This window comes from Aquarana catesbeiana, linkage group LG04 (genome assembly GCF_042186555.1).
Source record: "Aquarana catesbeiana isolate 2022-GZ linkage group LG04, ASM4218655v1, whole genome shotgun sequence".
In the NCBI taxonomy this organism is placed as follows: domain Eukaryota; kingdom Metazoa; phylum Chordata; class Amphibia; order Anura; family Ranidae; genus Aquarana; species Aquarana catesbeiana.
Window position 1 is genome coordinate 433,193,902 of NC_133327.1, and position 16,441 is coordinate 433,210,342.

Below are 16,441 nucleotides of genomic sequence, written 5' to 3' on the forward strand. Positions count from 1 at the left end.
TATGCTTTTAGCTTACTCGCTGGAAGACGGGTGGAACAGATCTTTTGTAACATGGCATGTTCATAAACACCTTAAATGCAGCAGTTGTGAATCAGGTACAATTATCAGACACAATTGCCTCTGACAAGCCATGGTAGAAACACAGCAAATTACTTATACATTGGGAAGAAAGGTTCTTGGTCACTTCCCAAATGCTTTGGTTAGATCAGGGTGTGCGGATTTGCATGCAACAGTTTTTTCAAAACAATATTCAGGTTGTTTCATTCATTTTTTACAACTAGAAATAGAGTCATGCACACAATATTATTTTTTCTTATTCAAATATTTTATTGCAAAATAAGTTACAAAAGAGCTGGCAATAAAACCGACACAATATTATTATTTTGTTATAGTCCTGACCATAATAAACAAAGAAAAAAAATATATAAAAAACATTTGTACTATTTTTTAAATTTATCAATGTCTTTAAGGGCATATCAGTATTTTCTGCATGTCTTGCTTACCAAAACATATTTTTTTCATTTGATTATTGAAACGGAAAAAAAAAAAAAAGGAAAATCACTTCTATTACCTTTGCTAAATGAACAAAAATCCTTTTCTTAACATGTATATGATACAGCTGTTGAACTAGAAATTTCAAAAATAATTCACAGTATACAAGGAGAAAAAGCTAATGTAATCAATCTGATCTATTTATTATTTAGTTAATAAATATTTTCATGCAACAGTGTTTTGGTAGCTTTGCTAATAGAATATGAACAGATCAGAATATTTTACAGTTTTTTTGTTTCAAGTAACATCCTGCCACATAATGGCCACCAATCTATGATTTATATATTGGCTCCTATCTTGTTTAATAAGTAGCAGCTAAATAATAGCTTATAGCTGCTTATCTGTGTGAAACAGAAAGCAGTTATACTTGTTTCAGGCTATAGGACAATTAACTATTCTTCCTCTGAATAATTAATGGAAAATTATAGCTTTTTTCTTTTGTTTACAAGAGTGTAATTTAATTGGAAACGTGGCTTCCTATGTTGATGACATTAAGTGTGAACTCCATTTTAGACTACATTCACATGGGTGCGAAAATTTTACTGACCTTATTACCTTTGTTTTTCTCTAGCACAAAAGTTCTTGCGTAATGCTCAGTAAATACTTGTGTAAAATTGTCCTGTTATTTTTTTTCTTCCCAAATACTACATCTGGCATACGCACATACATACAGTATGTCCCCAGATACAGATTTTTGGATTTTGTGTTACAGATCTGAATGTAAACATTTACTGAGCATGTTTATGCATGTTTATGCACCTGTGTAATTGTCTCCATTGAAAACATTTCAGCTGCGTTCAGACCAATAAATAAAAAACTCTTGTAAATGCATTTTTTATGGCTGTGTGAGTAAGGCCTAAGTAATTTTACCATGATCTTATAATTGGTAGAATAAAGCCAGGGCTGTAAATTAGACACCAAGAGGAGTTTCCAATCCCTTTATATCTCTATTAGGGTGGTCTAAGAGCCCCGGAGTTCTTTAATATGCAAATAGTGACTTTAGTAGAATAAATTTAGGCTTTGCACTGACACTTTCCACCAACTCACTATTGTTATTGAAGCATTCATCATCATTGCACAGAGCAGTGGTAAAAGCATTCTGTGGTATGCTGCTTTCTGCTATAGGAACTAAGATTTTACAAGTGCCAAAAAAGAAAAAAAAAAAAGCAAAACAAAATAATTATCTTCTATTTTGATTCCTTAGCAATAGCAGCATAATTATCCACATTGTGTTAAGTTTCCTTCTAAAAATGTAATCTTGCCTCAGAGTGACAGATTCACTTTGACCAGTGTAGCACCCTCTACCTTAGGTAGGTGCTAGAGTTATTTTTTTGGCCAGTGCAGGTAAATTTAGGCTGTTTGTTTTGATCTGGGGGCTGGGGAGTGGTTTAGTATAGGCTGGCTCTGGACAACTCTGTCCAGAGTGTCCTTACACAACGGCCATTGTGGGGAGCCACTCACCCTACTGTGACCCGTTCAGCAGGAGCCACAGCATTACAGTTTGAACCTGTTATGAGGACTTTGTACACTAAAGCTGCGGAAGACTTGGAAGGCTGGGGAGGGCCAAAGATCACCCCCTAAAGGCGGAGGGACGTTGCAGCCTGGCGACTCCTCCGTTTCGTGCACACAGAGAACATATGTGAGGGAGAGACTGCCGTGACCTGTGGCCTGGCCAGGGGCCTGGCGACTGTAAATACTGCTATGCAGGACCCAGATGACATTCCTGAAGAGCCAGCCAGCTCTAAGTCTCTTGCTATACCTGTCCGGAAGGAGCCATTACCAGAGGCAGGTGTGCCTCCAGGTGAGCTGGCTGAGGTAAGCGAGGGCTGGGTCATTGATTTGGGTTCCCCCAGAGTGCAGGCCGAGTTTGGGTCTCTAGAGAGGTTGGCGGAGTGGTCATCAACCAGTGACAGATCCGAAGAGGAGTGGGAGACCAAGGAATCCCAAGTCCTTGAGGGAGGAGATGGACCAGAGCCAGCAGCGGGACCTGAGCAAACTGCAGGAACCCTGACAAATACCAGGCAACTTTTATTCAACAGGCCTTCTATTACCCAGACCAGAGCGCCCGCCTACCATCAGTGGGCCATGAGGGCCCCAGATGCCTGCATTCTCCAGGGAACAGGGAATCCTAGAGAATTACCAAGATTCTCTCGGTTTCAATGAGAAGTGCAGAGATGGGTGGCTCTGGAGTGGGGCCTGAACTTTCCATATGTCCCTCCCCAGATTATGGACGTTGTTGAGAACTCCCGGTAAGAGTGGGAGGACGAACTACACGTTCCCAAGCCATTGCGGGTGCCCGACAGTGAGGTCTGGGCCCACTTTAAAGACATTTGGGAGGAATGGAAGCTTGGGAGCTGGATCTACAGAGACCGGGTACTTGTGTTCAGGGCGGGTCGGCCAAGCAAAATTACTCAGTCTTCAGAGAGGAAGAAGAAGGGAGCCAGAGAAGCTTGCCTGACCCTCAGTTTTATGCATAGGAGGATAGTGGGGAGCCACATGATTCATAGAACGGGCCGCATTGACTGCAGGAAAGTTGCTGCGTGTGTTCTTTCTTTCTCCATGATTTTGCAGGAACAAACTAGCCTGCCGCCCTATGTGCCCGACAGGACTGCCTGTTGCAGGGACACTTGGGTGAAGTTGTTCCTGTTTTACGTCTTTAGGAACCTGTTTGTTCGGGGAGGAGCCAAGCCCATCAGGAATTCTATAGAGGACTGTTCATTATTTCCTGTACATATGTTTTTTTTTTTATTTTTCTGCTGTTTGGTTATAACCCCCTTCTGACAGAACAAGACACGGAAAATGTGTGTGCTTTGTTGCTCAATATTCTCTGCTGATAGGATGCTAAGCCCCTTTCAGCGGAGGTCGTGTACAGTGTAAAGTTAGGTGTAAGTGTAGGATGTGTTCTTTTGTCTTCTTTTAGGATCCTCAGGGATGGGGCAGTTGTCCATCTCCATCTTCCTGGAAAGACGAAGAGAAGAATTCCAGTGAGCAGAGTATCTTTTCCATGGGAAAGATGCTCTGGCTCAAAATGTGTATATGTTAGTTGCAGGGACCTGTGGTTAGGAGTGCCATATTCATTCTGTACAGATGTAAATACTTCCAACTTATTTTATTGGATGCCCTTGCTCCTGGGCCCAGGAGCCATATTTTTTCAAATTCTCTCCGCTGAGGGCCCAGCTGATTTCTGGTAGGGGTGAGTGTAGCACCCTCTATCTTAGGTAGCTGCTAGAGTTAGTTTTTTGGCCAGTACAGGTAAATTTAGGCAAGCCTAGCTCAAAGCTAGGCCTGTTTGTTTTGATCTAGAAAGTGGTTTAGTGTAGGCTGGTGACTCACAGATTACATCACCTTTTGGTTACCTCCCTCAGGCCTTTAGAAGATTTGAGAGGCAGAGAAGGGGAATAGAGGTGGAGCTGTCTGGGGTGTGGTAAGGAGCCCTGACCAATCCCCAATTAGGATTGGTAGATGGCAGGCCTCCTTAAATACCTTGGGTCATCCCAGCTGGCGAGGAGTTGTTTGGGTGGAAGAACTGAGAGATGGAGTATTAGGCATGTCGGGGCCTTGGAGGGAGCCCCCCAGTCTGGGGGGGGGTGACCTTGGGCCAGGGGCTCAAAGCTGTGAAGGAACCCCACACAACCCAGTGGGTGTTCTAAACAGGAGCAGGAGAGGATAGTGATGAGCACTTCTGGGCAAGTCTTCAGGAGGGATCCACCAGGTGTCAGTGAGTGACAGGCACAGTCGGGAGAGCTGGGAGAGGCATGCCAGGAGTGGATGTAGAGCTGTGTGTGGGAGGGCAGAGGGGCAGAGAACCCTACAGAGGGGGGTAATGTGAAGAGGGCAGAAGACACTGCTCTTTGGAGGGGGGGCACAGTACACTACTGTGGGGGGTGATGTGGTGTGATGTGCAGGGGGCTGTGACCCACTATATGTTCTTCATGCCATCTTGTTATTGGGGGTTTGATAGATTTTTTTTTTTAAACGTGCCAAACCCCCCCAGAGATTTTTTTTTTCCTCCATGTTGTCATGTAGATCTCAATCCCTAAAAGGTTGCCTACCCCTGCTCTAATCAATAGCAAAAGTGTACTTTAGGTACATACAGGCAACTTCAGTACAGAAGAGGAGCCTATACAACTTTGCCATACTATAGGTACGTTCAGCATTTATGTTGTTCTTTATGGGATAGTGTTCAGCAGAGCAGTTCAGTGACCATATAAAATTTATAACGTGTCACACACTGGTAGTTAGCTCCAGCTAGCATCCCTAGATATGTCACAGGACATTCCCCTTTGTGTTCTTGGGGGTAAGGGCAGATGGGTACTTTTTACCATGTCTGCTGCTCCTGACCGATAGTCCAACAGTTTTGTGCTGATTTTTTCAGATGATAGTAAAGTTACTTAACTTCCCTGTTAAATATCACTTGCTCAGACTCCTGGATCTACACAAAATACAATATAAATATATTCAACCTGTCCTTTCTGCGGTGAAGCAAACAATAGGTAAGGCCTTAGGCCTATAAGAGCTCAACTCTTTATAAAGCAAAGAATAAATCAAGAATTATGCATCATACATACTAGGAGGAGAACAGCTGGGGGGGTCTATGGTGGAGAAGAATCTGGGTGTTCTGGTAAATTATAGAATTAATAATAGCATGCAATGCTAAGCAGCAATTTCTAAAATTAGCAAAATACCTTCTTGTATTAAAAGAGGTATAGGCTTCAGAGATAAAGACATAATTTTGACATTGTACATTGGTAAGACCTCATCTGGAATATGCAGTTTAGTTTTGAGCACCAGTTCATTTAAAAAGGATATTGGAGAACTGGAAAAAGAGCAGGGAAGGTCAATCAAACTGATAAGAAGCACAGAGTAGTTCAGCTAAGAGTTAAAATTAGCTGAACTGAATTTATTCTCTCTTAAGAAAAAGCAATAAGGGGGGATATGATCACTATCTATAAATACATATGTGGTTCACAAAGTGAACGTGGTGTTGAGTTATTCGCTTTCAGGTTATTAGTAACCCCCTTCCCACCACATGTACACATATACTTAAGCAAATCTTCTTCCATTAGGCCGCATATACACTCGCCAAGAGCCCCAGGTCCCATACTAATGATCAGGAACCAGGGAGCATGATCACCTGCTCACTGTGATAGCCTCTGATTGGCTATCACAGTGATCAGTCACTGTGCAGACCACCCCTGCATTATTTATCCTTTTGAATGGAGAAAAAGATGCTTTGTATCTTTTTCTCCTTGCTAGATGTAAAAAATGTAAACAAATGTGTGTAAATAATAATAATAATAAAAAAATAATAATAATTAAATAAAGAAATAGGTAGATCATGCTTTGAACTAGATATGTGTCAGGTTCAAAGGCCAGGGTTAAGGGTCAGTGTATTTTAGGTAGGATTTTCTTAAAAAGCTATTTTTTACAAATTACTGTCAGTGTTAGTATGTTTTAGGTTGAGCAAAAAAGCAAAATGAGCATTATTGCTTCTGGGCCTTAACTACAGGTACAAACAACAAAAAACATACTATGTAAACCATGTAAACTATAGAAACTCTCCATATACACAATCCTATACCCCCAGTTGATCCAGAAGGCAAACACATCTCTAAAGCATTATCAAAATTACTCCAGTGGGGGAAAAATATCCTTCCCAATCCCTGGATCAACAATCTCTGGTGTTATTACCTATGAATTATACCTTGTTTTTTTTTGGGGGGGGGGGGGTTAGGACAAATTAGGCTTTCTTTTGGTGGTAAATAGTATTGAACATCTCCTGAAAACTGACAAAAAATAGTAAAAATACATAATTTTTTACATTTAGCTGTATATTTCTTGCTCCTGCCATAACCTACCACTAAAGAACTCCAATCCAACTTTCCATTTGTTTATTTTTCTGTTGGTTGAACTAGATGGGCTTATGTAACCTAACTATGTAACTATGTACTATGTAATTACCCTTGGCATGTTACATGAAAAATTAAGCTAAGATCACTAATATTGTGTACAAATACCAAATGTTCTGTCATCCCTAGTCTGCACACTTTTTCCCTTCAGGCTTTAATATTGACCTTCTTCCTACTTGGTAATCTGGGAGCTATCTATGGTCTCTTCAATCACCCTTTCCCATACCTCACTCTTCCATTACCATTGCTATTTCCCTGTCCAGCACTCACCCCCACCCCCCTGTAGCACCCTCTAGTGCACTAGATGTAAATAGGTTAGTTGGAAGAGTAGGCAAATTGGCTTGGCTGAGAGCCAGGCCTAGGTTGTGAATCTAGGTCAGGGTTTTGTGACTCAGGGAGGCTGGATGATTCATCTGGCAGTTCTCTCTAGCACTTTTCCCTGATCTGGAAGTTGGTAGAAACTTCCAGAACAGGAGGGTGGGAGAGAGAAGGGGCTGCCATGCATATTTATGAGGACCATGGACAATCCCCAGCAAAAAAGGGCTGGCAGGGGGCAACTTACAACATAAATAGACATGAGCAGGGGCAATCAGGTGGAGGATGGAGATGGAGAGCTAAGGAGGCTGTTGGAAGCCCATGTAGGGTGTCCCCTAGTCTAAGTAGGGTAACCTCAGGTCTGGGGCTAGGGTGATGGAAGATTCCCCCTACACCACAAGGGGGAAACCCTTCTTGCAGGCACGGGAGCAAGTGAGAGGACAGCGGGAGCAGGCCAGCACGTCTAAGAGATCTCCTGAGAGTCAGCTGTGCGGGCTGGTGAGTGTCAGTCTGGAGGATTGTGGAGAGAGTGTCAGCAGTCTGGAGGACTGTGGGAGAAGTTAGCCTGAGGGGTTGGGAAAGGAGAAGCTGCAGCCAGGTGAGTTGGCAGTGCCTGAAGAGGTGGTGCTGGGATCAGTAGCCACAGGAGTGAATAATGCTGGACACTGAACTTTTGCTACACAACTAAGGGGCCTCGGGTTCCTGACTATGACAGACTGTTGCTCTAATTTGTCTGAGTGCTTTTGTCAGATTTGTACAAGTGTCTCAGCTGAGTTCTGAAAGCAAGTGAGTTCTAGAGGAAGAAGTGGAGTGTATATAGAAGCTGTATATAGGACTGTATATAGGAAGATTTGTCCCTGAAGTTAGTCCAATAGGTGTAGGTCCACACAAAGGAAAGTGCTGGGAAGAATCCGTCACCAAGAAGGAAAAGTTCACACTGGCTCTTACCCCAATGAGTGGACTACTTTATGAAAAGCAGTCAAAACGCTTGAAAATGCTCCACTTAGATTTCACCATACACATGGGAAAATAGATTGCATGAACACCAATAGGATCTTCCTTAGACAGACACTCATCACATCAAGACATCATGTAAATAGATATAAAAAACTTAATTGTGCAGTATTACTGACAATTACATTTATTAAGAGTACAGCAAAGGCCAGAATACTCACAAACAACGCAGTAAAAAGCGCATTTCAATCCAATTAAAAAAATACGCCCCTGATGATATCTGGTTACAACGAAACTCAGTGTACGGAGTTGGGTTACGTGACGTTGCCAAGCTCGACAGCTGGCCATCACACTGGATGGAAACATTGATCGTTTTTATTGGAGTCCACTCATTGAGGTAAGAGCCAGTGTGAACCTTTCCTTCTTGGTGACGGATTCTTCCCAGCACTTTCCTTTGTGTGGACCTACACCTATTTTTATTGAGATGTCATATTTTCTCACCATTGGGACTTTTTATTAATACTTAGAGCTGCACTTTGTGATTTATATTATTTTGTCTTTTTGCCAGGAGATTTGTGTCAGCAGCTGTGTTGCTATTATTAACACTATCATTCATTAGCACGGATATTTTTGGTTTTTATTTCTTGTCCCTGGAGTTGTTCTTAAGTCAAGTGGGCATCCCATAATCTCCAATCCCTACCCAAGTTATTATCCCTCAATAAAAAAACAAAACAAAGTCGCGGACTGTTCTCTGACTCAGAGTACCTTTGGAAATTCTGTGCCTGGCTGTGCAGGGTGGGGGATCCCATTCTACTTGTGGCTCCTTAGGGGGTGTGCTACACCCCTACATGTTTACTGTTGGAAGCCCCCTACACAGGTTACTGTATGGAAATAACTTCCTTCCTCTTTTACATTGTTGTTGCCACCTGAGGCATTTTGACTCATATCAAATATTAATCTTCTCCTTTCTGTTTTTATTCCATTTGAACATGTCTAAGTACTATATACTATTTTTTATTTAAAATGGTTGTACTGTTTGTATCACTGTTTTATGTGGGAAAATCCAACAAAAATATAAACCACTTGCAGTCTGCACTCCTGCAATGTACTGAGAATGCCCCCCCACACTGATACCCACTATGATTGTACAGAGTGGGAGTCTGCCAGCAGGTCCTGGCCATGATCCATGGCCGGAACCTGCTGATTGGCTGTGTCCAATTACAGCCCAGAATCCTGTGTTGACAATCAACACAGGGTTCTGTACAGAGGGAACGATCTCTGTGTTTCTTTTTCCCGCAAAGCAGGAATAAGAAACAAACATCTTTAGTAAAAATCTGCAGATTACACATACATTACACATTATTAGGCACACATTTAACTCCTTAATTACCTGAGATGTTAACCTCTTGTCATTAGTACAGTGATAGTGTCTAGTATTAGCATTGATTTGTATTAGTGTCACTGGTGATGTTATTGGTCTGACGGGAGTCACTTTGGGTGGGGGGGCTCATGGAACCTAGCTTACTTTAGAGAGGTTGGGAAACCCCCGTCTCGACTCCCCATGCCCTTCTTATGTGTAAGTTACACTGTGTCTATTAGGGGCACAGGGTGACCGAGAAAAGTATGGACAACTATTTCATGGACATTGAGAATGTAGTTTGGTTTACTTCAGTTTTAATGAAGTAAATGGGACAGTAATATTTATCAACAATATCCCTCAAGAAATATATGAAGACTATTACTTCTTAAAGCACAATATGGTACACAGTACACAAAATACAACTGAAATCATACCTCTTGATAGCATTGTATACAATAAAACCTTTGCTGCTGTGCAGACCTATAACTCTAGAGGAGACCAACTTTCTGCATTTACAGTGGATGCTGAGTGCTGAAAGCGAAGCTTTTTCATTTGGTCTGCAAGCTGTGCCTAATGAATGGCTCCACTTAGCTGCTGCACATTATATCGTCCTAGTCCTGGCACATTATCACAAATAAGTGGTTATGTTTCCCACAGCTACATTATGGGTTTAAGACCAGAAATAACAACATGAAACCACATTTTTGTTTTATTTCTGAATAGGTGAGCTTTTTTTCTTTTTAAATATGCACCTTTTTATTATCTTGGAAAGAAACATGCTGCATTCGGAGTCTATTGCGCTGAACATTCTTTGGTAAAAGCAGAGATAAACCAAATCTTAAGACTGGTAAGGTGTCCTCCCAGAATTGTTAATGACAGAGTAGAAATTTTATTGATTTGTCTGCATTGTTCCAGAGATGGGAAAAGTTAAGCTTTATAATTCAGTACTTCCCTGCTGAGTAGATGTTTTCTTCTCTCAGGATAATGGCACATTAAGCAAACAGAGAAGTAACTTCAATCAAGTACTGACATCTATGAAAGCTGCATTACAGCTAAAGCACATAATAGCAGGTGATGAAGATCTTGCTGGACCTGACCAAAGATGGCTGTTGATTTTGATCTAAGCTGGATGAAGGAACTCGAAAGAGAAAAGGTGCTTGACGTCCTGTATCGAGACCAGGCACTTCAAAAATCAGAAGAGGAAAGAATAAGGTATTGTGCATATTTTATTGTTATCTACCATACATAGTACAAATAGGGGTGTTGAAATATAAACAGGTAAATGTATATCTTTTTGCACTCCTTTAACAAAAACTGTATAGCTAAAGAAAGCATTTAAAAGTATAAAATTCCTTATCCAGCTAATTAGCAGTTGTACAAACAGCTTTTAATGTCTGCAGGTAGAAGGTACTTAAATACTGTTTTTCAACCATATAAAACAATATGTGGTCATGAAAGCATGATTGCATGATAGACTGTTGTATACAGTACTTCTACTGAAAATTAGTTATTTGACATTCATATAACTTTTCAATGTTACTTATGTTCCTGTTGGTGATGTTTTAGGCTAAAGACATGAAGTGGACCTATGGCTGTTGGAATTATCCTATGTGTTGGCACAGGGGACCTTGGGTACACAGGGAACACAGAATCAATGGAGGCACAGAAGAGCTGATGTCTCTGAAGACACTGGGATTGCAGGAAGCTTGCTGGTGGCAGAGGAGTGCAGGGGTGATTGGAGGCACGGGAGTGCATAAGGGGTCACTGATAAGACAGGAGCACAAGGGGTCACTGGATGCACAGGAGTGCATTGGTCACTGATGACACAGGAGCACAAGGGGTCACTGGCGCCACAGGAGTAGGGGTCACTGATGACACAAAAGCACAAGGGGTCACTGGAGGCACAGGAGTACAGGGGTCACTGATGACACAGGAGTACAGGGATCAGTGGATAAACTGGGGCTGTTGGAGTGCTCAGGGGTCACTGGAGGCACCATAGTGCTGATGTCACAAGAGACACTAGGACCACAGGGGAGGGGGTGTGGCACAGTGGTACATGGGTCACTGGAGGCACAGGAGCACAAGGGGTCACTGGGTGCACAGGGGTACAGGGGTCACTGGAGGCACAAGAGCACAAGGGGTCACTGGATGCACAGGAGTACAGGGGTCACTGGATGCACAGGAGTACAGGGGTCACTGATGACACAGGAACACAAGGGGTCACTGGATGCACAGGAGTACAGGGGTCACTGGATGCACAGGAGTACAGGGGTCACTGATGACACAGGAACACAAGGGGTCACTGGATGCACAGGGGTACAGGGGTCACTGATGACACAGGAGCGCAAGGGGTCACTGGATGCACAGGGGTACAGGGGTCACTGATGACACAGGAGCACGTGGGGTCACTGGATACACAGGATACAGGGGGCACTGATGACATAGGAGCGCAAGGGGTCACTGGATGCACAGGGGTACAGGGGTCACCGATGACACAGGAGCACAAGGGGTCACTGGATGCACAGGGGTACAGGGGTACAGGGGTCACTGATGACACAGGAGCACAAGGGGTCACTGGATGCACAGGGGTACAGGGGTCACTGATGACACAGGAGCACAAGGGGTCACTAGATGCACAGGAGTACAAGGGTCACTGATGACACAGGAGCACAGGGGGTCACTGGATGCACAGGAGTACAGGGGTCACTGATGACACAGGAGCGCAAGGGGTCCCTGGAGGCACAGGAGTACAGGGGTTAGTGGGTAAACTGGGGCTGTTGGAGTGCTCAGGGGTCACTGGAGGCACCATAGTGCTGATGTCACAAAAAACACTGGGACTAGAGGGGGGTGCAGCACTGGGGTACAGGGGTCACTGGAGGCCCAGGACTTCAGGGTTTACCATCACTGATATGAATGGGGAACACAGGCGGCAGACACTGGAGGTATGGGGGAGGCGGGCTTAGCTTAGGTGTAGTGACATGTTCTTGAACACTGGGCTGTATGTTGCTTCACCATTTGAAGCAAACACCAATTAGGAGTGCTGTTTCCCCATCAGCCACATCACTGGTATGTCCTTGGTATAACCCAAAAGTGTCGGCAGCTATGTGCCAGAGAGGAGACCTGGCACTGGATTGCCAAATAGGTAACACAAACACAAAAAAAAAAATATTTATACTGCATACATTACAATAACTGGAGACCAACTGTGTACTGGTCCAACGTAGCTAATAATCCAAAAGGGTTATTGATATGCTAATACTCTTATAGATATTAAAGTTGTATTGAACCCAAAGGCATACATTTATTTTGCAGCATACCAATTATTAGTTGTTATGGCTACATTCATTTTCTTTTTGTGCTTTTTTCTTTTGTTTTCATCTGGTGATCCAGCCAGAAAGTCTGTCGCTTTTCAAAAGAACCAAGCTCTCTTCCAGAAGTATCAGATTACAGGGATGATACATACCATTTACCACTGACATGATTGCTTACAATGATCAGCTTTTATTTACTCATGTAAAACCTTTATCCCAAAAGAAACAAACTGTTTGCTCTAACTGATGATAAAATGTGAGTTGGAGCTTGGTTTCAATTTGTTAGTGCATTTTATTCTGCTAGTACATTTAACACTCCTCTGCCCCCAGACTGACAATGCTGCTGTCCAAAGGTGCCCCTGTTCTGATTCATCCAGAGTGAGGGCACTCTAATACAGGAGGTGTGTTGCTAGCCAGATCACCAGGTGAAAACAGAAGGAAAAAGGAAAACTAATGCAGCCACCAAATCTTATGATTGGTAAGCTGCAATTTATTACATTTTTGGTTTTGGGTTTAATACCACTTTAATGTTATTATTTGGATTTAAACTCTTATGAGGTTAATTTACTAAACCTGGAGAGTGCAAAATCTGGTGCAGCTTTGCATGGTAGCCAACCAGCTTCTAACTTCAGCTTGTTTAATTAAGCTTTGAAAAAAAAACCCTGAAAGCTGGTTGGTTTCTATGTAGAGCTGCACCAGATTTTGCACCCTCCAGTTTTAGTAAATCAACCCCTTATGTGTTATACAGACAACTCTGGAACTTCATATACAAAAACAAAAGTCAGCTAAACAGATCGAAAATGCTTGGCAAATTCCTATTATCACTGCAGTTCCTCCTAACAGAGTGCCTATTTAAAGGGTTAGTTCAACTTTACCAAAAAACCTGCCAATGCAAATAAGGGATGTCTGTAGATAAAAATAAACTGTGCATTTCTGAATAAAGTTGAATAATGACCTTGCTATAGATTTAGACCATTTATGTACCACCTGGAGCCTGACTGGAATACTCTCAGGATGTTGGTAGGATGTTGCTAAGCCTAGTCATTACTGCTCACCTCCACCATCACAGAAGTGAGCTCTCAAACACTGAGCTCAGAGCTACTGCACCAGGCGAGAGAAAGTGCATGTGAGGGGTTTTTAATCACAGAAAGAGCTCACTGTGATGGTGGAGGTGAGCAGACATAATTAGGCCTCTCTTAGCAACGTCCTAGCAACATTGTTGGAGTATTCCAGCCAGGCTTTAGGAGGTACATAAATGGCCTACACCTATGGGAAGGGCATTATTCAACTTTACTCAGCACTGCACAGTTTTTTTTTTATCTACAGACACCACTTACTTAGACATGCATAGACAGGTGAACTAACACTTTAAATAGTATTCCTATACAATATGCACAAAATAGTTTATCCAAGCTCTAAAGCAACCTTTTTCTTTGCCAATGTTTACAGAAATGGGGGCCAAATATATACTACTAAGCTTTCATCAACACAATGGTGCAAATAAAAACTCTGCTCCAGTCTGTCCTCTGAGACCCATTGGGCTGGGTGGAGTTGCACCCAGTTGACACTTCAAAGACACCTCAACCCTTCCTTGTTCCACTACCCTGTGTTGAGCAGTAGGTATATATCGGTGATGACTGCTGAAGAGCTGTTAGTGGTGGAGGTGAGAACCTCTAGTAGCTACTTAACAAAAAATAAAAATTGTGTTGGCAACAACTGATGAAAAAGTGTGTTTGAAACAGCTGATGAAGCTGATTATAAAAGGCCTACCGTGTGTAGGTGGATGGTTCTTACAGAACATTTCATTTGGGTATGTGTTTCTATGTTCTTATTGTTATCGTTGATTATTTGTACCAATGAGCATCACTGTACCATTTATGTCTGTTTATGTCCTTTCTGTTATTTGATGCAGAAAATTGAAAACTCATTTACAACAGCTTCGATGGAAGGGTGCCAAAAGTGCAAGCCAAGAATACCAAGAGAGATCTTGTGCTCGCTGCCAGAAAGCCCTCGGAAGGATTTTGAACAGAGGGGCTGTTTGCAATGGCTGCAGCCACAGGGTCTGTCATGAATGTCAGGTTTGCCGCTACAGTCTGGCATGGAAGTGCACAGTGTGCAATGCTCATGGGTAATAATTCTTCTTATATTTTATGTGTCTTTTACCTATCACCCCCATCCATTGCAAATCAACAGAAAACAGTTTAGGAACACCGTTATAACACCATTCAGGAGAAAGGATCACTAGCTGTGAGGGCTAGATATAAATGGCCATAGACTGCCCAGACCAGCATAAACAGTGGAAATGCCATCGAAAAATGTGACGTGGGAAGTAGTGAGATTTTATCTAAAAATATCTGAGCTATACTGCTAATGTGCACTAGTGATGGCAATGCTAGGCCTAAACCAGCTGGCTAAGCACAGTTAAATTTGAGTCAACATCAACAAAGATATAGGAATATAAGATGGAATCTGTAAGGGGAATGGTAGGGTCAGTCCTTTAAATTTGTCTTCTGCCAGCTTATGTGGGGTCCATTTAGTGTTGGTGCACTTATGATAGTCCTTCAACCCTGCGAGCAGGGGAATGACAACAGGTGCACCGCAATTCAGTGCAAGGTGGAATAGAAGTGGGCAGAAGATAAGAATAATGATTCGGTATGACCCTAGTCCTGAGTTGGTAGTGATGCGGTATGGGCTTGAGTGTGACAGAGTACATGGGCTGGATGCTATGGTTGTCCTGCACTCAACAGCTTATCTACTGCTAACAGTACATGGTGGACGGGTGCCCTCTAACCTACTCCCCAATGTGGCAAAAGGATCTTGCGATGGAAGGGGCCCCTTCGGTATGGCTGTAGTTTAGCTGTAACTTGAACAGAGGGTCTGGCGAATGCTCTGGTCTCTCCGTCGCAGCCCCGCAAAGTAGTCCAGATGGACAGTGGTGCTGATTCCAGCAATCTCCTTTCTACCACCAGGCTTTCTTGGGCTGCCTCTTTTCTCTCTCTTGGTCTAGATGCTTGGACTCCCGTGGCGTCAAGAGCCTTGGCTTTCCCATGCAATTCAATGAAAAAAACATCTCTCAGGCTCCTTTTGCTCACATAGGGTCTTGTGGGACCTGTAGTTCAGAAAGCTAGTTGTGTCCATACATGATTGCTGCCTCAAACTAAAACTCCTGGGACTCCAAGTGTGCTGCATTAAATGATAAGTTCACCTTTTAAAAAAAAAAAAAAATCCATATTTTTTTTTGCAGGTAAAATCGCTGGTGCCACGAAAGTCTCCTGCAGACCTGTCAGTGTATCTGTGTGACTGTACATCGTATGGGCAAGCAGATACAATCTGACAGGAAGACTCTATGAACTACCACAGTGCTCCACAGCACCATGGCAATGGCTGTCAGGACTTGTAGTTTTCCATGCACAGAGGACTGAGTGAATGAGTAACGTGGTTGGGCAGGGGGGAGAAGATCCCTGCTAACTGTCAGAGCGGGGGATCCGGGGGGAGGGTGGCTGCTTTGTTCACCCCAAATATGGGGGGTAACATGTAACATGTTGCAAAATGTGAACTTATCCTTTAAGGTCTATAAGTTCACTGAAGCTGGCTAACCCCCTGCTGACCAAAGGAGAGTTGTACAGTTAAACATTAACCGCTTCAGCCCCAGAAGATTTTACCCCCTTCCTGAACAGAGCATTTTTTGCGATTCAGCACTGCGTTGCTTTAACTGATAATTGCACGGTCATGCGACATTGCACCCAAACAAAATTGATGTCCTTTTCTTACCACAAATAGAGCTTTCTTTTGGTGGTATTTGATCACCTCTGCGGTTTTTATCTTTTGCGCTATAGACAAAAAAGAGCGATAATTTTGAAAAAAACGCATTATTTTTTACTTTTTGCTATAATAAATATCCCCCAAATATATATATATATATATATATATATATATATATATATATATAAATATATATATAAAATGTTTCCTCAGTTTAGGCCGATATGTATTCTTCTACATATTTTTGGTAAAAAAAATCGCAATAAGCGTATATTGAT

General features: G+C 42.6%; 1 protein-coding gene across 4 annotated transcripts in view; it reads left to right on the forward strand.

Annotated features, from left to right (window-relative positions):
• Positions 1 to 16,441, forward strand: part of SYTL3 (synaptotagmin like 3) — a 142,858-nt gene that overhangs the window by 26,273 nt on the left and 100,144 nt on the right. For all 4 annotated transcript variants that reach the window (XM_073627403.1, XM_073627401.1, XM_073627404.1 and 1 more), the window contains 2 exons: positions 10,071 to 10,302; positions 14,314 to 14,529. In XM_073627403.1, the coding sequence (XP_073483504.1) occupies positions 10,193 to 10,302; positions 14,314 to 14,529 (326 nt within the window). In that variant the 5' untranslated portion in view covers positions 10,071 to 10,192. The remainder of the gene's footprint in view (positions 1 to 10,070; positions 10,303 to 14,313; positions 14,530 to 16,441) is intronic.